The 21630-nt window shown below is 39.4% G+C and overlaps 2 protein-coding genes across 4 annotated transcripts; one reads left to right on the top strand and one right to left on the bottom strand.

Moving 5' to 3' along the window:
• Nucleotides 1-9743, bottom strand: Ube2a (ubiquitin conjugating enzyme E2 A). Its single transcript, XM_046420903.2, has 6 exons — nucleotides 9506-9743; nucleotides 9281-9361; nucleotides 8850-8875; nucleotides 2728-2817; nucleotides 1612-1700; nucleotides 1-1253 (listed from the first exon to the last, which is right to left on the bottom strand). The coding sequence occupies exons 1-6, from the start codon at nucleotides 9547-9549 to the stop codon at nucleotides 1125-1127; spliced, it is 459 nt and encodes a 152-aa protein (XP_046276859.1). The 5' UTR covers nucleotides 9550-9743; the 3' UTR covers nucleotides 1-1124.
• A 113-nt stretch (nucleotides 9744-9856) lies between these two features.
• Nucleotides 9857-15958, top strand: LOC131423269 (endogenous retrovirus group K member 21 Gag polyprotein-like). 3 transcript variants are annotated; one of them, XM_058571677.1, is made up of 3 exons: nucleotides 9861-10163; nucleotides 10534-10684; nucleotides 10980-15958. In XM_058571677.1, exon 3 carries the CDS (start codon nucleotides 12091-12093, stop codon nucleotides 14038-14040), a length of 1950 nt encoding a protein of 649 aa, XP_058427660.1. In that variant the 5' UTR covers nucleotides 9861-10163; nucleotides 10534-10684; nucleotides 10980-12090; the 3' UTR covers nucleotides 14041-15958. The 3 variants fall into 3 exon arrangements, with proteins under 3 accessions (XP_058427659.1, XP_058427660.1, XP_058427658.1); XM_058571676.1 differs by having other exon boundaries at nucleotides 9857-9949; nucleotides 10534-15958; XM_058571675.1 differs by having other exon boundaries at nucleotides 10534-15958.
• Nucleotides 15959-21630: the final 5672 nt, after the last annotated feature.

The raw sequence follows: 21630 nt of genomic DNA, 5'->3' as shown, positions 1-21630 counted from the left end.
AAATTTTAAGCTTATTTTTATTTACAAGTTTTGAAAAATGTACATTTTTTTACATGGGTTACTTGTGCAACATTAGATTTCAAATAGCAATAAATCCAAAAAGGTAACAATGAAACATTAGACAACTCACTTATAAGCTTTGTATATCTAAAAGTGTAAATATCCAAAAAAGATTGTAGACATAGGCTTTAAGGTTCTCATAACACTGAACGAGAAGAAACTGAAGCATGCAGCAATAACTCAAGATTTCAGTGGAAAATAGTTTGCCACATATATGTGCCCTTGAATTAAAACTAAAAAACAAGATGGAGGATTGTAAGTTTGTTTTTCTAGGGCAACACTTCTCCTTTAAAAATATGAAAGGATTTTCACCTTTCCCTAGCTCAAAAACTGTTGATTGTTTCCATTCCTTTGCTCCTACACCTCTTTAAGAAAAAAAACAAAACAAAAGAAACCTTAGAAGACCAATATTCTGAAACCTAACATGTGTGAACTGTTAGTATCTTGCTAGGAGTAGATGTCAGTTCCTGCTGCGCTCCCTTGGCTGAAGCCTTCCAACATTTTCTACCAGTAAATACCATCTTGTAATTCATATTACAAGATATTAGCATCAAAGAACTGTTTACAGTGGATTTGTTTCCCTGTCCTCAAACAGGCTGGCTGTATTCTAAACACATTCACATCAAAGTCCCAACACAAGGGAAGGACCAGCCAGTATGAAACACTTTGGTAATCATTCTGTTAAAAATAACATCCTGGTCTTCAAACTATACATAAGAACCATTTGTATAACAATGCATCTTAAAAGCTTAGTGTAAAGTACAGTAACACAAATAAATGCCCGAAGACTGGAGATGAGATACAACAACAACAAAAAAATTAAGCATTAGTAATTTTTGCAAGTAACCCAGGTACAGTACATTTGATTTCATAGAGGGTGTTTTCTGATGTTCAACAAGAGAGTAGAAGGGGTAGGAAAAGCTTGGCAAGGGAAGATGGAAACAGCAGAACAGCTATTTTGCTTTTAATAAAGTAAATGTAATGACATTGAGGAATAAGAAGGTGATAAACACATCAATATATATTTTTCTTATGCCCAGCCTCTTCCTTTGTTCCACCTTCAGTCAACAGTCGCGCCAGCTCTGTTCTACTATGGCAGAAACACGCTTTTCATATTCCCGCTTGTTCTCCTGGTACAGCTGAGCAGCTTGGCTGTTTGCAGGACTATTGGGATTGGGTTCATCCAATAGAGACTATGGAGAAAAAAATTAAATATCAGTTCCTTAATGCAAAAAGTTATGTGTTCAGGACAAACAGCTATTTTTTCAGGTAATAACAATGGAAATGTCCCAAGGAACTACTAAATTTGCTGTCTTTTTAACATAACTGTACTAACCTAGAGTTACATTAATTGTGAGTAGTTAAGCAAATACATGAGTAGCTAGGCATACATGTGGCAGGGCTTTCTGTTGATTTGGGGTCTTAAAGGCCTACCTTTTACCTGTAAAATAAGCTTTAACCAAATATAAATAAAAAGGTCTTAAGTCATGACTTTCGAAAAACAACTTGTAAACACTTCAAAGGTCACAGTCACATTGAGGAAAAATTCACCTGTATGGATGTTAAAATGGAAGACACATCATAGGTTGGACTCCAACGGTTCTGAAGTATATCCAGACATATACTACCATCTGCATAGACTAAGCACAGAAACAAGAACGTTAAACATAAGACCACGAAAGTTTTAACGTTATAGTCAAGACAGAAATAGTCAAAAGCAATACTTTGCTTTTGAAGCTTAAAAAGATTCCAAGGCTGCTTCCTAGCTAACTGCCTAAAAAGATGAATCATAATCATTACTAGTGAAATAATCAGGATGATCGGGGATATCAAAAGTGATTGGTACAAAACTGAAAGAAATTTCATGTTCCTTCTTCTGAAGACTGCCTTATTATGCAGAAAATCATACACAGTTTCTAACAGGGTCTCTATATAGCCATACAATTGTGGGAAATTCATTCTATTCATTCATTCCTCAAAGTCCTATTTCAATCTGCTGCCATCTTTAACTTCCCAATGAGAGTAAACTACATCTCCTGTGTGAATGGTAAAAGGTAGCTCAGAGTTCACAAGATTTCATCTTGTCTCAAAGGTAAAAAACATCTGATACCATGAAAAATACTTTAATAGTCTAAATAAAAAGGCAAGCTATTCTAAACTTACTACTAGGGGAAAAAAAGCAAAAAAGTTGGAATCTTACAGAACTATAGCACTTTTCCAACAATATTTCAACAATAGGATCTAATATTCAGTAGGTTGGAGTGGGTTTGGGCATCTGTATTTTTCATACTTTGTGGTAATTCTGACATGCATCCAAAGTTGAAAATTATTGTTCTACATGCTAGGAATGATAATCACAACACATGGTTACCCCAATGTGACCTAGCATTAAAAGGAAACTTCAATAGCATCCTTATTTTTGTTTAATAAGTAAATGACAAATTGTTAAAATTATGAGGTGCTTAACCTCTAAACAAGGGAAAGTACCTTCACTGCTTCAATTCTATGATTACAGATCAAGATGGCAAGGGACTGAGTTCAAATTTCAGGAAACGGCAAGATGCCTAAGCAAATACCCAAGTACTATAGATAAATAAACAGGAAATGTTGAATACCACCACAATAAACATTGCAATCATTTAAAACACTATCAAAAGTGATACTTGCCATTTGGATGAAACATCTTAGAGACAAATCTAACAGTAGGTGGTTTATTCGGATATTCTTCAGTGAATTCTATTGTAAGTTTAAATGTTCCTGTAGTTAGAAAAGAAAGGATTAAGAAAATGTATTTATCACTTTGTTAAACAGTACTTTATTTAATACAATGTAAGTTTTTTCAAGTATTAATTGAAATAATGCAAAGATGTAAAGAGGAAAGACAGATCAGGTAAGAAATACATCTCTATTAATTGCTCTAAAGAAGGACAGATATTCTAAAAACCACCACCCAAAGGTGATTTTTTTTGTTTTGCCATTATTCTCTCCCAAACTAAAATACCTCCATCATGAATTCAAAATTACTGTCTGCAGGATAACTTTGGTCACTGCATTTTGGAAATATGCTTAAAATAAAATGATAAAAAACTGGCCCCCAAATTTTGCGTTTTTCCTTTAGAAGACTGAAAGACTTCAAATTCAGCTGCCATCTTTAATTCTCCAGTGATTTTAAATGTACTAGGAAGAATAGAAGCACAAAGAGTCAAAAACCAATGCTAGAAATACAAGTCTATAATCAAGTTGTTTTTAAAATTAAGGGAATATAAGTATAAAAGTGTTCAATGGTCCCTTTTCATTTAATAGTGACTATATAATGAAAATTTAATTGAATCTAAGAACAGACTTCATAGCCCCTCTCTAAAACTCTTCAGTATGACTCATAAAGTACTTCACTATAAAATCAAGTTAATTATTCACACTAATGTAGGGAATTTATGGCAGAAACCATTTAAAAATTACATTTGCTTTATATCACACTCATAACTTCTACAAACCTATTTTTTCTCATGATATTTGTTTGGTTTACTACTATTGAAAATAAATTACTTGTCTTGAATATGTGTTACCCTAAAGTCCCAAAGGAGGTCCTAAAACATACTAAGTTATAGACAAATTGGATCTTACTCAAGAATTGTATGATATTTTGATCTGGGGAGATCATCTCCTTCAAAACGTTAAATTGGGTTTGTTAAATAATTTCAAGAACACAATCGGACAACCTGACTAAAATCTCTTCAAGTAAACTTCCGAAAGACTGAAGTTATTATCTGGTATAAGGGAATGCATGTTCTACTAATGTTAATCTAGTCCATTTAATAAATTATTTATTATAATACAATGGACCTAGTTTAGACAGAGCATAACTTATTACTGGCTCCTTCAGAGTCAGCAATTTATTTTCTCCTTGTTCCCATTAGTAAGTTTATTACTGCTTAAGAAAAAAAGAATACTATCTCCATTCTACTGCTGTTATCTATAACATAACAATCCCAAAATGTTTTCCTATTACAAAGCTCATAGGAAACAATTTGCTAACAAAGTTGCCCTTGGTATGAACATGTGTCCCAAAATTCAGAATACTTTAAACTGAAACAGCGTTGGGGGATGGGTAAGCTCAGTGGAACAGTGCTTGCCTAGCATGTCTGTGCAATGCCCCGAGTTCCATCCTCAGCGCTGCAAAATAAATGCAACATATGAACATGTTATATCCCCCAAATTATTGTCACTCCAAAAACTATTTGATTTTGGAAGCCATATATGAGGATACTATGTATTATAACTAAGGACAAAAAGTAAAATATTATGGAATGGACAAACATACCATAGTCCATCAGAACATACTCCACCTTTATCACCACCTGGTCATTAAGTCTTCCTCCTTTTGAGGAAGAAAGCACAGTCCTTCCTTTTCAGTAGGACTGAAAATATAACATGCAGGAAAAGTGGGAGTGGTAAAGAGTCAAAACATTCAGCTTTTGTATCTCAAGTGTAAAGACATCAAGATCAATGCTGAAATCTGGTTAAAGTATAGGTAAGTGAATGATAACCAAGAAATTGCTCTAAAGTTGGGCAGACTTCACAGCATACCTTAAATCAAGACTATCATTAAATATGATCTCTAAAGGTGGTAAAACCTAACATTAGGAAAGCATAAGCAAAATCAGAAGAGCACAGCGTTTGTAAAAGTACAAAATTTGTAGTCAGACAGACCTGGGCACAAGTCCTTGCTTTGCTACTAACTAGCTGTGAAACCTCAGGGACGGTGTTCAACTTGACTAAACCTCAAGTTCCTTGGGCTGGGGATGGAGCTCAGAGGTAGAGTGCTTGCCTAGCATGTACAAAGCCCTGGGTTCAATCTCCAGCACCACCAAAGTAAATAAGAATAAACTGGAAAGTCTTCATATGTAAAGTGAGGTTAATAGTAGCAGTCACCACTCACCACAGCATTACTGAGCTTTACTTTAAACAAGGTAAATATGCATAGTGCCACAAAATTAAGTGCTCCATAAACATAGGAAATTATTTTAACTATAATTCTAAAGTCTTAAATCTCAGTAAGAAATACACAGTTAATGAATTCAGATATCAAATAGTGCTTGCTTTCTGGCATACAGCAAACTCTCACGGTTAAATGCAAGTTGAATATACATGTTGTTGGCTCACAAATTCCTTGACTTGAGCTTTCTGCCTAACACTTGCCTAGAAGTTCAATAAGAAGTATATCAAACACCTTTTAAAACAGCTTTTAATATTGAGAAGTAAAGCAACCTGTTTATGTCTACCTGTACATAAGTTAAAACCAAATTCTTATTGAATGTACACATTAGAAAGGGGGTATTTCATACTTTTAGCCACACTGTTTAATGTCACACCCTCTTTAGTACAACCCTCAGTGCAATTCCTAAGACCTAGACAAATGTTATGAAATTCAAAACTCTCAGAATTAATAGTATACAATTTGAAATTACAGCTTACTCTCAAAGTATTTAGAAGGGTAGGCTTTAAAATAACTGAAAACTTGGGCCTCATCACTGTTGTACCCAATTTCTACTGGTTTTGTTCATTATTATTCAATGTTTTGAGGAAGCCAAAATATTGTAGGGAAAGTAACAATCCATCTATACATAAAGAACAGGAACCTAAAACTAAAAAATAAATATTAAAAAAAGGGCTGGGGATGTGGCTCAAGTGGTAGCGCGCTCGCCTAGAATGTGTGAGGCACTAGGTTCGATTCTCAGCACCACATAAAAATAAAATAAAGACATTGTGTCCACCTAAAACTAAAAAATAAATATTAAAAAAAAGAACAGGAAAATTGTATGAATGTGTTAAATGGCTAGTATATGGCAATAAAGACTGACAGGATTGAACTAGAGATTGTATGTTTTGCATAAAAATATACACAAATCCAAATTTTTGAAAATACATGTTTGGCCAAAGAAAAACCCCCTGCAGGTATTTTCTGCCATTTGGCTAGTACTCTGTGACTTTGCCCAAGGGCAAGGTAAAGCACATGTAATTTAAATTTTTTTTGATAACTGAAAATTATGATTTTTAAGATAATACCCTAAACTCTTTCATCACAGGATTTATTTGAAGAACACCCTGAGTGGACTCTGATTTCATTAAAAAAAATAGATTTACATTTGACTTCTTAAGAACACATGTATTATGAAAGCAAATACAGTACCTTACCATGTCTATTAACAATTTTTAGATGATATGATGAATATTATATTCTATAATTTGTATTCACTAATATATACCAAGACATTTTGATGAGGAAGTATTTCAACCCAATGTTTTGGTAGTATAAGTTCTTCAGAACATATTATCTTACTTTAATTACATGAAGTCAAGTCAAACTACCTTTAAGAATTCCTTAAGATTTCCTCTATTTAGGGCCTGGCTGTCCCAGAAACTTCTACATGTGTGAATGGTTTACAGGAAGAAGCAAAAGTAGTTTGAGGGTTCTTAATATGTATAAACACATTGGAAATAATAAAGTCAACTACGTTTACTTATCCCTATCAGTCTTTTCCTTAACTATAAATTCCCCAACTATAAATAGGGGTATTCATAAAATAGTCAAACATATTTTTTACAGCAAGTTCTAGGCATCTGTGGAGATCAGACTCTTTGACAGAATGAATCTAAGAAGGCTACTGTCATTTAGCCTGAGTAATTCCTTTCAGTAATGCCAGAATGGAGATACACATCATCAAAAATAGAGTCAGTAATGTCAAAAGGGACGGTCCAGGTAGATAATGGATTCCATAAGTACCTTTTCAATTCATACCACTTAAAACAAGAGAAGCACCCTTGAAATTTTAAGTAGCCAACCTCCAGCAAATGTATTATTAATAAACTGTGCCTAGCATAAAACAGTCTGAATAAAATGAGGGAAAAAGACAATGAAAACACAGCCTACTAGACCTGAAGCAAAAACAGTTAATCTGCATGCAAAGCTTAAGTGTAAAAAAATTAGCACCAGCCAGGAGTGGTGGCACATATCTGTAATCCCAGTGACTCCAGAGGCTAGGACAGGAGGATCACAACTTCAAGACCAGCCTTAGCAACTCAGTGAGGTCCTAAACAACCTAGCAAGACCCTGTCTCAAAAAATAAAAAGGGATATAGTTCAGTGGTTAAGCATCCCCGGATTCAATCCTCAGTGCAAAACAAAACTAGCACTAATCTAGTAGAGAAAAATTAAATCTAGCTAGTTCTTGCACCAATCAGTTCAAATGATTAACTGCACCAAAGTAATATGTCCTTAGGCTCCCTCCCTCCCTCCTATCATATCTTTTTATCAAAGCACTGAAGAACAGTGCTATTTACCCAGGGGGTAAAGTAGAACATAAGCTAAAAGTATTCAGGTGACTGTCCAGTTTCCTAAGGAAATCTCAGTATTTGAGGCAAATTATCAAACTGGTTGATCTCGACTTACCTCACAGCATTTTGGGGACTGGCAGCATCAAAAAGCAATCCACTCCATGACATAAGTTTATTTTATGTAGTTTGCAGAAATGTTTTTGTTCCCATCTTCAAACTGAAGGGTGTGTGTGAGTGTGTGTGTGTGTATGCATGCTATGTGACCAAAGGAAGATAAATCATTGAGAAAATAAAAGATTCTTTTGTTTTTAAAAATATGTAAAATAAAGAATTTCATGAGCTCAAATATGTTTAATATTAATCATCTTTTAAATGTATTAAACTTTCAAAGAACAATAACTAAACACACAAGCACACACACACACAATTGAGTACATGTAAAATTATATCACTATCAATTTCCTGATTGTGATATTGTAGTATAGTCATTCAAGATGTTACCAAACAGGGGTTTATTGGGGAGATAAATGAAAGATATACAGGGTCTCTACATAGTAGTTCTTCCAAGTGCATATGTAATTATCTCAAAATAGAAAGTTTTTAATTCTTTGCAGTGCTGGAGATCAAACCAAGGGCCTCACACATACCAGGCAAGCAATCTACCACTAAGCCACATCCACAGCCCTCAAAATAAAGAGTATTTAAAGAGCAATTAACATTTGTGTTTTTAAACATTAAACCTAAATAACTTTTAAAAATATGTGCCTATTGGTATATGTAGTACCTTCAAATAAGCTGGACACTGGTCAAGAGGGTACAATTAAGGCTAACCGCAATTCTGAAGCTGCCTTGAGTAGTGATCATAAAGTCTTGATGAAAAGCACACACTACAAATTCATTTAAAATCAAGAAACAATATTATACTGAAATTAGGCATTTAAGACCGTCTTAGAGTAGTGAGGCTGGCAGGCATTCAACGTAAGACAGATAATTATGTGTAAGGGATTCTTGAATCCAGTCAGCATCCAACACACACATATTAAGCACCTCCTGAATACAATTCCTGCCCTTGGGATAGAATTCTGAACTAGATGATCTTTAGGGGTCTCTGCTGATTGTCAGCAACTGGTTGGCTTCATATTAATTCAGTATTTCTAATGAAGAGCTGAATTTGCCAGGATCACAGCCCAAATCTCAAAATTCTTAGTACCAGTGCTATGATACTCCTTTTAACAAGTGATCGCCTTACTCAGATTGTTTTTAAAAGAAAGCAAGAGAAAAGGTGCAAATCTAGTTAAGCAGACAAGTTCTAAAACAACCTGCCACACATTGGATTCCACTCAAGCCTTTAGTAGGCAGAAGCAGATTCCTAAGTAGGAGGCACTTGCAGGATGACTGGAAACCCCTTCCCCAGCTGATCAAGCTCCTGAAAGGTGGGTAAAGAAATTCTCTTACCATCCTCAAATGGGGTCCCTTCAGGCCTGCAACACAGAGAAAACTAGTCAGTTCCCGCTTAAAGGGTTCCCTTCTCCCGGTTCATTTTAAGGGGATGGCCATCCAAGGTCTGCCATCCCTATCTCTGGTCAACCACCGGCTGCCTAGGTTGAAAACCACTACAAGTACACATTTTGGGCTCAGAAACACAGTGCAGGCCGCCGCGCCTAACCTCCACCACTCCCCACCCCGCCCCCCTAGAACTCCCAACGGTTCCCCCGGCAGCGGGAACCAAACTAATCGAGGCACAGGCTCCGGGGTGGCGCCTAGGCCCGACCAAACCCAAACATTTTCCCTTTCACCCTCCGCCTTCTTAAGGGGCCTGACCCGGAAAGCACACTGAGACGGCTGGTTTCCCCGATCCCTCGCCAGCACCGGGAACGCAGACTCACCCAAAAATGACCGCGTTCCAAACCATTATGTTGTTCTCGGACGGAGCCCCACTGACTCCAGCTGGAGGATCCTCCTGCAACCTTTAGAGACACAGACAGGGGCCCCCGAGTCCGGCACTCGCGTCCGCCCTCCGCTACCTTTACCCCACCCGACCCGGTCCGCCTCGGGACCCGCCCTGTGCCCCGGCGGGCAGACCACGGCCTCCGCTATCCCCGACGGTTTACCTCTTGAAGTCCCGCATGAGGCGCCGCCGAGCCGGGGTGGACATATCTCTAGCAGGGTCAGAGGTGGGGCATACACCAGAGTCTCGGGTCCCCGCGGTCGGTAAGGAGGCCAAGGAGACCGAAGAAGCTGAAGAAGATGTGGAGGAAGCACCCAGAGGAACAGCACTGCCTCTCCGAAGTCGAGGGTCGGTCTGGCGCCGGCTAAGCACCACCCCGGAGTATACGGGGGCTGAACCAACCTGAAAGGAAAAGGGGGGGGGGGTGGAACGCCTTACGCCGGACAGGCCGTACCAACACGAGCCGGGGGCGGGGGGAGAGCGAAAGTTGCTTATGTCATTAAATCCCAGCTAGGAAGCAGGGAGTGGTTCCTGGATGGTCAAGGGTGAGAGGCAAGCTTCGGGGCAAACGAAGCCTACAATTCACAAGGATTTAGTGGTGGAACGGGTCTGTCTCTACTTGCCAATTTGAAGACGAACCCTGGGAAGTTTTCTGCTTTTTTTCCTCCTTTTTCTTTTAAGACCATATCATTTATTAAAGTGCACACTATGGCTGGGGTGGGGAAAGGAGGAGAGGAGAGGAGAAGATCACCAAATCCCAAACTAGTGGAAGTAGCAGTGGGCGGAGGCAAAACCGGTTCTCAAAAAGCGGGAACTCTAGGGTACAATCCCAGGCAGATTTAGGAGACCCGGATGGGAGTGTGCGGGGGGGGGGGGGGGGGGGGGTGCGGGGGGGGGGAGTGGGGGGTGCGGGGGTGGGAGTGGGGGGTGCTGGGGGGGTGAGGTGGGGTGGGGGTGGGGAATTGGTTAAGATCGTGGAAAAGCAAAAGAATAAATCCGCCTTGACTATGAAAGGAGGCCCTGGGTCCCTTTTATATAGAATGAATGTTCAGGATTGTGATCCTAACATTTAGGGGTCAGTGATTACCCCAAAGCCAAATAAAATGCCATTTTGTGTCCTCAGGGAGAGAATGGGAGCTTAAGGCAAGTACAATATGTTTTTTGTTTGTTTGTTTTGTTTGTTTGTTTTAGTTCTGGGCACTCACAATTTGGCTCTGGAACCACATTTCCCCCTTGGCAGTTCAACAAGCCAAGCAGCTAGTATATGTTCAGAAGAGTCCAAGGTATCCGACTGCAGAGAATTGGAAGGATAGTGGATCTGGAGTGAAAATAACAGTAAGATGTGCGTGGAAAAGCTGCAGGTTTCAGGGAGGAGTCACAGTTAGTACGTGGACCTGCAAAAGCAATAACATTTTTAAAGAAGAGTTTTTAAAGGTCAATTCAAAATAATTTAGAAGGTGGGAAAAATGCTCATTTAATAATTATAGAAAATATGAGAAAGGTAGGCTTAAGTCATGGACAGTTTTGAATTTCAAGCTAATGGATTCCTTAGAAGGTGGTTGAACAGGAAAATGACATCATTAGAGCTGTGCTAATCAGAGATTGGCCCCAGGAGAGCAGCTAGCCTACTCTCGCAGCATTTTAGGTGAGAGATACTGAACCAGGCAATGCCAATAAAGGAGTGGATGGGATGAATGGAGAGAACTTGGCAACAGATTGACTGCGGAGGCTAAGAGAGTAGCAGAAATCAACAATATGCTAAGTCCCAAGATAAGTGGGAATTCCAAGTTTCCATTATCAGGATTAGCATATAGAGGGGGAGGGGTCAAGTTTGGAAGAGGGAATTTTGAGTAGGATTTATGGAGTTCATGGGACAGATGAGACATCTACATGAAGATGTCCAGGAGGAATCAGACATGCAGGAATTGGATTTTAACATGGGAGTAAGGAGCCACTTGACAGTGGTAATGATTGTAGCTGCTGCTTAACACCAGGTATCTTCATGGTCAAGGATTTGTATCTCCCATTAACTCCAACTTATCAGTTAAGGCAAGTCTCTCTAATAGCATCATATAGCTGTGGTGGGAAGTGGATGCCAAAATAAATTTAAAAATCCTTTTCCTTGAATGTAGGAATTTGCAGTCTACTAAACACACACATATGAAATCAACAAAAGCAAGATGTGCAAAAGCAAAGGAATTTGTTTTCTATCACAGATTACCACAAATTGTAGGTCTGTTGAGAGCCACAGCCAAAGGGGCCCCAGCAAACTTCCAGCTGCCAGCAAACTTCCAGCTGCTGGCTGATGATTGGCTCACAGCGGCCCCAGCAACATCTAGCTGATTGGCTCCTCGGCCCCAGCAACATCTAGCTGATTGGCTCCTGTGCGGTGATGCTCATTGGACTGTTTCCCTGCCCTTTCAGACCACGGAGCTGCTCATTGGGGGACTTTTTTGGCTCTGCCCACGTGACCCAGCCAATCGGCCTCAAGAGCAGGAGGATTGTGGGAGGTGGGGAGAAGCTTGTGTGGGAGAGAGAGGCTTGGGGAAAGCCGGTGGTGGCAGTTGAGGCTCTGAGGGTTTTTCCTGAGAGACTATTTTGTTTGTCGTGTGTGGTTCTAAAAATAAAGTTAGTTTCTTTTGACAAGTGGCTCCTGATTGTGCCCAGCCAGACTGCGGTATTTGGTGGCTCGCACGGGGAGCGACTGAGGGTAAGTGAACTGCTCGCCCCTGAGGGCAGGGCGAGAGGATGGGTAGCCATTTTAAGATTCTTCTTTTGTTATTTTGTTTCACTTTTGTTTTAAGTTGCCTGTCCCTGGAGATGTGTAAGATGGAAGAAAAACCGCTCACATCTGAGGAACAGATAGGGAGAAAGGACGGATGGACATTTCAGGAGGCTATTATAATGATTTTGTGTTGTTCCAATTTTGTTTCACTCAGTTTCAGTTTTGTTAGGCGTTATCTTGTTAGGTTGTATTATAGTAGAAATACGGGATCAGAAATTAGTAAAAAACAAACTGAAAGAGTGTTAAGTAAATTGTTAGAGGAAGGAGGCATCTCAGTAAAATCAAGAACAATCAGGGCATACGTTGATACAATACAAAAATGTAGCCCATGGCTTTTTAAGGAGGAGTTGTTAAATATATCACAATGGAACCATCATGGTGAAGATTTAAAAAGAATAGAAAAGAAAAGCCCAGGGACTCTGCCAGTTGGCACATTGCCATTGTGGACATTCGTATCTTGTTTGCTTAGTCCAAAGCCTTCAGTTCAGACAATGGTAGAGGAAGGAGAAGACATAATGATTCAAGTAAAAGAGAAGGTCTCTCAAGTTAGTCAGACAGAGGAAAAGATTCAAGTAAAAGAGAAGGCCTCTCAAGCTAGTCAGACAGAGAAAGAAAGTGTAAAACAGAAAAAGCCATCAGGGGGAAAGTTACAACAGGAGACTGCTACTAACACCTTTCTATCACTAGAGGACGTAAATGTCCAACTAACAAGGCCACCTCCATATGCTGGGAGGTCCCCAACCCCCGCAGTTGATAGTTGGGATCCTGAGACAAGATCTCAAATATTAACATGCCCTGTATTTGAGGCAGGAGGGCAGCGATTTTACCAAGTTTTAAATTTCAAAACAGTGAAGCAGCTAAAAGAGGCTGTAACAACCTATGGTCCTCAAGCACCCTTCACTGTAAGCTTGGTCGAATCCATTAACAACTTGAACATGACGCCAGCAGATTGGGCTAATATGTGTAAAGCTGTGCTAAATGGAGGACAATACCTGTTATGGAAGGTTGCCAATGAGGAATTTTGCAAGGAGACGGCTAGGCGAAATGCAGCAGCTGGTTATCCTCAGAGAAATCTAGATATGTTGTTAGGAAAGGGACCTTATGAGGATCAGCAGCAACAAATTGCATATGATCCTGGCGTATACGCACAAATTGCTGCAGATGCAATTAAGGCATGGAAGACTTTACAAGGACATGGAGGTTTACAAGGTCAATTATCTAAGGTAATACAAGGAGCTAATGAACCTTATGCTGAATTTGTAGATAGGCTTATTCAAACAGCTACCAGAGTTTTTGGGAATACAGAACAAGCAATGCCATTACTAAAACACCTGGCTTATGAGCAAGCGAATCGTTGGTGCAGAGATATCATTAGACCATGGAAACATGAAGATTTAAACACATATATTAAATTACGTAGAGACATTAATGAACAAGAGCAAGTCGTGGCAGCTGCAGTAAAACAGGCTTTAGATGCCAGGCCAAGAACATGCTACAATTGTGAACAAACAGGACATTTTAAAAGGAATTGCCCCATTGGAGGAGGGTTTAACAAAACTAGGTATCAAAGGAGTAGAATACCAGGTATTTGCCCACGATGCCGTAGAGGGAGACATTGGGCTAATGAATGCCGTTCTCAAACCACCATAGAGGGTACTCCATTATCAAAAAACGAACAAGGACCAGGTGTTTATCCACGATATCGTGGAGAAAGGCATCGGGCTCCATTGCCAAAAAACGGACAGGGGGGCCCAATGCTCCGGGGCCCAAAACCACAAATATACGGAGCACTGGAGGAACCCAGCAACCCCATCAGGGTAGTGCCCAGGACACATTGTCCATCAGATCCCTCATCAGACAAACCAGAGGGAGCGCAGGGTTGGACATCTGCGCCTCCACCAGAGCAGTACTAACTCCAGAGATGGGAGTTCAAATCATTCCCACAGGGGTGAAAGGACCTCTTCCCAAAGGAACAGTAGGCTTATTATTGGGACACAGCTCTTCTACTCTAAAAGGACTTATGATAAGTCCTGGGGTAATTGATCCCGATTATGAAGGTGAAATAAAAATTATAGCCAGTTCTCCAAAGGGTATATCAGTAATTTCACCAGGAGATAGAATAGCACAGTTACTAATAATACCCAGCCTACATGATAAATTTTCCAGTCGTACTGTAGAAAGAGGTTCCAAGGGATTAGGCTCCACAGGTGTAGATTGGGCTATGCTTTCTTTAAATTTAGATTCTCGCCCCATGCTAAAACTAAATATTCAAGGACATGAATTTAATGGGCTACTGGATACAGGTGCAGACCTTAGCATCATCTCTCGTCAAGAATGGCCAAAACATTGGCCATTACAACAAGCCACTCAAACGCTTCGAGGCCTAGGAGTGGCGACTAATCCCCATAGAAGTGCAATGGTATTAGATTGGAAGGATCCTGAAGGATGTGAAGGAACTATACAGCCATATGTATTGGATCATCTTCCCGTAAATTTATGGGGACGAGATGTCCTAGATCAATTAGGTTTGACATTAACAAATAACATCAACCAAAATGCACCCACTATTATGACTAGACAAGGTTTTAGGAAAGGAAAAAGATTAGAAAAACAAGAACAAGGTATAGCAGCACCAATACAAATAGATCAAGGGAGAGACAGACATGGGTTGGATTTTCAGAAAGGGCCACTGAGACAATAAAAATTACTTGGAAATCAGAAAGACCAGTATGGGTTCCTCAGTGGCCCCTGACTAAAGAAAAGATACAAGCAGCCCATGACCTGGTCAAACAACAATTAGCAGAAGGACATATACAACCTTCTGTATCTCCCCATAATACTCCCATTTTTGTCATCAAAAAGAAATCTGGTAAATGGAGATTATTGCAAGATTTAAGAGCCATTAATAATGAGATGGTTATTATGGGACCTGCTCAATCAGGGATTCCTCAGTTGTCTGCTTTGCCAAAAACCTGGTATGTTTTAGTTATAGATATTAAAGATTGTTTTTTTTTCAATTCCAATTCATCCTGAGGATAGTCCACGTTTTGCATTTACTATCCCTGCACTGAATCATGAAGGTCCTGATCAGAGATATGAATGGAAAGTACTCCCTCAAGGGATGGCTAACAGCCCAACTATGTGTCAAATTTATGTTAACAAAGTAATCCAGCCACTTAGAAATCAAAATCCTGAACTACAAATATTTCACTATATGGATGATGTATTATTAGCACACAAAGATAAAAACACATTGCTAGAATGTTATGCCACACTTACAAACTTATTAAAAAATTATAATCTAGAGATAGCAATAGATAAAGTACAATTAAATTTTCCAATTAATTATTTAGGAGTTCTATTATCCTCAACCATGGTCCGTCCACCAAAAATTCAAATACGAGTAGATCAACTCAAATCACTTAATGACTTTCAAAAGTTATTAGGAGACATAAATTGGATAAGGCCTTATTTAGGTATACCAACAGGAGAGTTGGGACCTTTATTTGATATCCTAAAAGGTCCATCAGATCCAAATTCACCCCGAATGTTAACGCCTGAAGCAAGAAAGGCATTAAAAATCATTGAAACATATATAGAAAATATGCATTTGGATAGAATTGATATAAGTTTGCCTTTATTATTTATTGTACTACCAACAAAAAATATTCCTACAGGAGTATTTTGGCAAGAAGGTCCATTATTATGGATACATTTATCTTATTCTCCTAACACTATTCTTACTAGGTATCCTGAGGCTGTAGGACAATTAATACTCAAAGGAATAAAAGCAGCAAAAGGAGTGTTTGGAATTTCTCCCAATAAAATTATTACTCCATATACTATAAATCAAATTGATGAGTTAGCTAATGAGTTAAATACTTGGGCAATAATCACGTGCAAATCTAATGTTTCATTTGATAACCACTTACCATCTAATCCTTTATTGTCTTTTTGGTCATTGCATCCTGTAATTTTTCCAAAAATGACAAGAAAAACACCTATCATGAATGCTCCAAATATATTCACTGATGGGTCAAATAATGGTACAGCAGCAGTAGTTACCCCTGATCAAACTTTTACATTTTTAGTACCCAAACAATCAGCTCAAAAGGTAGAGCTTAATGCAGTTTTACAAGCTTTTGTGATGTTTAAAGATTCTGTATTTAATTGATTTTCTGATAGTCAGTATGTAGTTAATGCTATAGTATCTCTTGAAGATGCTGGTAGGATTTCCCCTTCTTCTACTGTTTTCTCTTTGCTTTCCACTATACAAAGTCTAATCTGGGACAGAAAAGATCCATTCTTCATAGGACATATCAGGGCACATACAGGATTGCCTGGAGCCCTTAGTTTGGGCAATGATTTAGCAGATAAAACTACACATGACATACATATTTTCTCTACACTAGAAGAAGCTATAAATTTTCATAAAAAGTTCCATGTCAATGCTAATACTTTACAAAAGCGTTTTAAAATAAATAAGGAACAAGCTAGACAAATAATAAAACAATGTCAAAATTGTGTGACCTTTTTACCACAAGTTAATCTTGGAGTCAATCCTAGAGGATTGATACCTAACCATATTTGGCAGATGGATGTCACACACTTGCCAGAATTTGGAAAATTAAAATATTTGCATGTTACAGTTGATACTTCTTCTGGATTTTTGATGGGCTCCCTTCATGCCGGAGAAAAAACTAAAGATGTTATAGCTCATTGCTTACAAAATTTTGCCACTGTGGGTGTTCCAAAACAGTTAAAAACAGATAATGCCCCTGGTTATACTTCTACCTCTTTTAAACAATTTTGCTCAACATTTGGCATTACTCATATAACAGGAATCCCATACAATCCACAGGGACAAGGCATAGTTGAAAGAGCTCATCAAACTATTAAAATGTACTTATTAAAGCAAAAAGAAGGAATTGGGAAGGGGTATATATTCCCCAAAGATAAACTTAAAATAACCCTTTTTACTCTAAACTTTTTAAATTTGGATTCATCAGGACTTAGTGCTGCAGAAAGGCATGTGTGTCCAAAAAATGTACATAAGCCCAAGGTACTTTGGAAGGATATTCTAACAGGACAATGGAAAGGTCCTGACCCAGTAATTGTCTGGAGTCGGGGGTCTGTTTGTGTGTTTCCACAGGGAGAACAGCAGCCGATTTGGATTCCAGAAAGATTAACTAAAGCGATTTCTACAGACCAAAAAGAAGATGATTTGGCTCAAATCCATAACAACTGATATCCAAAACTCCAGTTTGGCTATTCTTACATCTGCAACAGAACCAGGATGCTTTTTTCAATATCTATTTTATTATTGCCCTTTGCCATATCATGAAGTTCTATTTTGTTTTTTGAGCTCATACAGACCTAGGTTAATGTTTTGCTGATCAGTTCTATTTTTTGACTATAGAGTTTTTTAACATTGCAATGGAGATTTCACCTGTAAAAAGTTATAAGGCCTTTACTATAATGTTATGTGTTGTATGTATTATATTATGTGTGCACACTTGTGTTTTGTGTTATATGTTTGAATGTACGTATGTCCATATATCATATATGATGAGCGCTCATGATAAAATGGATCCAAATATTTTTTTTCACGTGACTTATATGGTTTAATTTAAATTGGGTAAACAACTGTTGAGGATTGTTTTAATATGTAAACAAAAAAGAAGGTTAACAGATCTGTTTGTTTACTTTTACCTTTCCTTTTCATTATATTTAATAATTCTCTTAAAGATAATGTAAATTGTTAAGAAAATTGTTTTCTTTTAGTGCCTTCTGTAATGTTACATAATTTTTTCTTTAGCCATTATTGCCAGAATTCCTATCTTCATCCCAGTGCCGGTGAAGACAATGTAAATTGTTAAGAAAATTGTTTTCTTTTAGTGCCTTCTGTAATGTTACACAATTTTTTCTTTAGCCATTATTGCCAGAATTCCTATCTTCATCCCAGTGCTAGTGAAGTCAAAGATAAAACCAATCTACAGCTTCTACAATAGCCATCACTGAACTGCTTGCAGAACTTGCCTGGACACATTGTGAGCTCACCTGTATGCATTGTGAACTATCTATTGGTACAGCGAATTGTGGTAGTGCTGGAGTATTTTTGCTGATGGTGTCACCGGTGGTACAATTTAGGAGCCCTCAATTGGCTTAATGTCATGGCATTTTGCATCCTCCTCTACTAGTGATGGTCTAAAATTTGGGGGCCAACAGAGGTGAGGCAAAGAACCTCACCCCCCCACAGGTGCAAAGGCCTATCCACAAGTATGGCTATATGCTGGACCGGTAGTCAGTGACGGGTATGATCCAATTGCAGTGGTACCAACCTAAGACAGGAGGCTGACGCCTAGAGGTCAGTTCATCCGATGACGGGTAAGGACCATATGTTGAATTGGACTGCCTAACAGGCACGGTCCCTAAGCCACATGCTTGTTGTTTAAACAGAGAGGGGGAGATGTTGAGAGCCACAGCCAAAGGGGCCCCGGCAAACTTCCAGCTGCCAGCAAACTTCCAGCTGCTGGCTGATGATTGGCTCACAGCGGCCCCAGCAACATCTAGCTGATTGGCTCCTCGGCCCCAGCAACATCTAGCTGATTGGCTCCTGTGCGGTGATGCTCATTGGACTGTTTCCCTGCCCTTTCAGACCACGGAGCTGCTCATTGGGGGACTTTTTTGGCTCCGCCCACGTGACCCAGCCAATCGGCCTCAAGAGCAGGAGGATTGTGGGAGGTGGGGAGAAGCTTGTGTGGGAGAGAGAGGCTTGGGGAAAGCCGGTGGTGGCAGTTGAGGCTCTGAGGGTTTTTCCTGAGAGACTATTTTGTTTGTCGTGTGTGGTTCTAAAAATAAAGTTAGTTTCTTTTGACAAGTGGCTCCTGATTGTGCCCAGCCAGACTGCGGTATAGGTCAACTCCAGTTTCTTGCAGTTATAGAACTAAGGTCCCTATTTCCTTACCAGCTCACAAATGGGGACCACTCTCAACTCCTAGAGGCTACTTGCAATCCTTACCACATGATCTACTACTTGCAAGATGGTTGAGCAAGGAAGTGAAATTATTAGAGCTATGCCAATCTCTCAGCAACAGAGAATTTCTCTTCCATCAAATCCTTCTCACACTTTGAATCTTTCTCCAGGGAGAACCCAGTCCACTTTGAGGGCTTACCTGATTAGGCCAGGCCCACCCTGGATAATCTCCCTATCTTAAAGTCATCTAATTTGGGACCTTAATTAAATCTTCTAAATAGCTAAGTGGTAAAGCACTTGCCAGCACTGGCAAGGTCCTGGGTTCTATCGCAGCACTGCAAAACAAACAAATAAGTAAATAAAATCTGCAAAAGCTGGGTGTGGTGGCACACGCCTGTAATCCCAGCAGCTCAGGAGGCTCAGACAGGGGGATCTTGAGTTCAAAGCAAGCAAATTAGCATGGCTAATGGAGAGGTTCTTCAGCCTGGAAAAATGACAGTGATGGAAGTTGACTAAATACCTTCAAATGCATGGATAGGTAATTTAGTATTTTTAAAGTGGAATTTAGAATTTTAAAAATACCTTTATTTTATTTATTTTTGTGTGGTGTTGAGGTCCCAAATTAGATGATTTTAAGATAGGGAGATTATCCATGGTGAGCCTGGTCTAATCAGGTAAGTCCTCAAAGTGGACTGGGTTCTCCCTGAAGAAAGATTCAAAGTATGAGAAGGATTTGATGGAAGAGAAATTCTCTGTTGCTGAGAGATTGGCAGCCCAGTGCCTCACATGTGCTATCTCTACCATTGAGCTACAGCCCCAGCTCAGTAGTTTAGGTTTGATGGGCAGTACTTCTAAGAGTTGAGCATGAGAGAAATATATTGAATAAATCCTATTGAGAAGCAGCACACACTGTCCTGAAGAGTATGAAAGGGACTGGGAAGCTCTGATACTAAATATAAATGTTTGAGATTCATTGCAAGACATGAATGTATTTTGGGGGCTGAGGATGTAGCTCAGTGGTAAAGTGCTTGGCTAGCATGCGTGAGGCCCTGGGTGAGATTCCAAGCACTGTGGGGGGAAAAAAGTATTTGAATTTGTTGTGTGCTTCTCCTTTTTTTGGAAACCCCCTTTCTCTTCCTTCCTTGGACTGTATAATCATGACAACTCAAGAGCATGAACCAAAGCAGTTTGGAAGCCCCCATGGCATCTCCTTGGGAATAGCTTTTTCTGACTGTAGAATGGAATTACATCGCAGGAACACTGTGCCCCCACATTCCTCATCAAAAGAAGCAGGGTTGTCATAGCAAGCAGTAACACAGAAGATTGTTTCCCAGCACAGACGATTATCAGGCTTGAACATACTAACTATAGCACCGTTGGCCAAGCATTCCTTCCACCCCCTCTCACCTTGACATCTTGAAGAAATACCCTCTTTACAGCCAAGCCTCACCCCCGCCTCCACTCAAGAGACTGGGCCAAGAAATGAGAAGCCCTTTTAATTTAAAGAAAAGGTGTATTGGTAATTAATCTGTGGGTTTTCACAGGTCTTTCAACCCTTGGGAAGATAAGAGATTCCAGATTTGAAATTTTTCCTAAAAGGGAGAACTGTGAATTGTGGGAATATATTATATGACTAAGGAAATTGTGAAGTTTCATTCATGAAGATTTCATCATGCAGAATGGATTCTGACTTTCCTGAAGTCAGAATTTTGGATTAGGGAAGATATGGAATAACTATCACTTATTGAATTATAAGGCTATATTTTAAGGTTTATATTTCTAGTATTTAGTGAAGGCAATAGACTTTTATTTTCCTATGACTGCCACTTCCTTTGTTTTTGTACCAGGGATTGAACCCAGGGGCACTTAATCACTAAGCCACATCCCCAGCCCTTTCTTTTTCTTTCTTTCTTTTCTTTTTCTTTTTTTTTTTTTTTTTGGTACTGGGGATTGAACTCAGGGGCACTCTATCACTGAGCCACATCCCCAGCCCTATTTTTTTGTATTTTTATTTAGAAACAGGGTCTCACTGAGTTGCTTCGTGCCTTGCTTTTTGCTGAGGCTGGTCTGAACTTGCAATCCTCCTGCCTCAGCCTCCCGAGTAGCTGATATTACAGGCGTGCACCACCATGCCCGGCTTTATTTTTTTCTTTTGAGATAGGATCTCCCTGAGTTGCTTAGGGCCTTGTTAAATTCCTGAGGCTGGCTTTGAACTTAACCATGGAGCCACATCCCCAGCCCTTTTTATTTTTAAATTTTGAGACAGGGTCTCACTAAGTTGCTTAGAGCCTTGCTAAATTACTGAGGCTGGCTTCAAATTTGCTATCTTCCTGCCTTAGCCTCCTGAATCACTGAGATTACTGGTGTGTACCACTGTGCCTAGCAGACTTCCACTTCTAATGATAATATTTAGTCTAAATAGCAACTAAGAAACAATAGAACCTGATATGGTGGCACATTCCCTGTAATCCCAGCAACTCAGGAGGCTGAGGCAGGATGATCAAAAGTTCAAGGCCATCCTCAGCAA

The sequence above is a fragment of the Marmota monax genome, unplaced genomic scaffold, assembly GCF_021218885.2.
Source record: "Marmota monax isolate L192 unplaced genomic scaffold, Marmota_monax_Labrador192_F-V1.1 WCK01_AAM20220418_F8-fsc00155, whole genome shotgun sequence".
Lineage (NCBI taxonomy): Eukaryota > Metazoa > Chordata > Mammalia > Rodentia > Sciuridae > Marmota > Marmota monax.
This window is presented reverse-complemented; position numbering and strand designations above follow the sequence as displayed.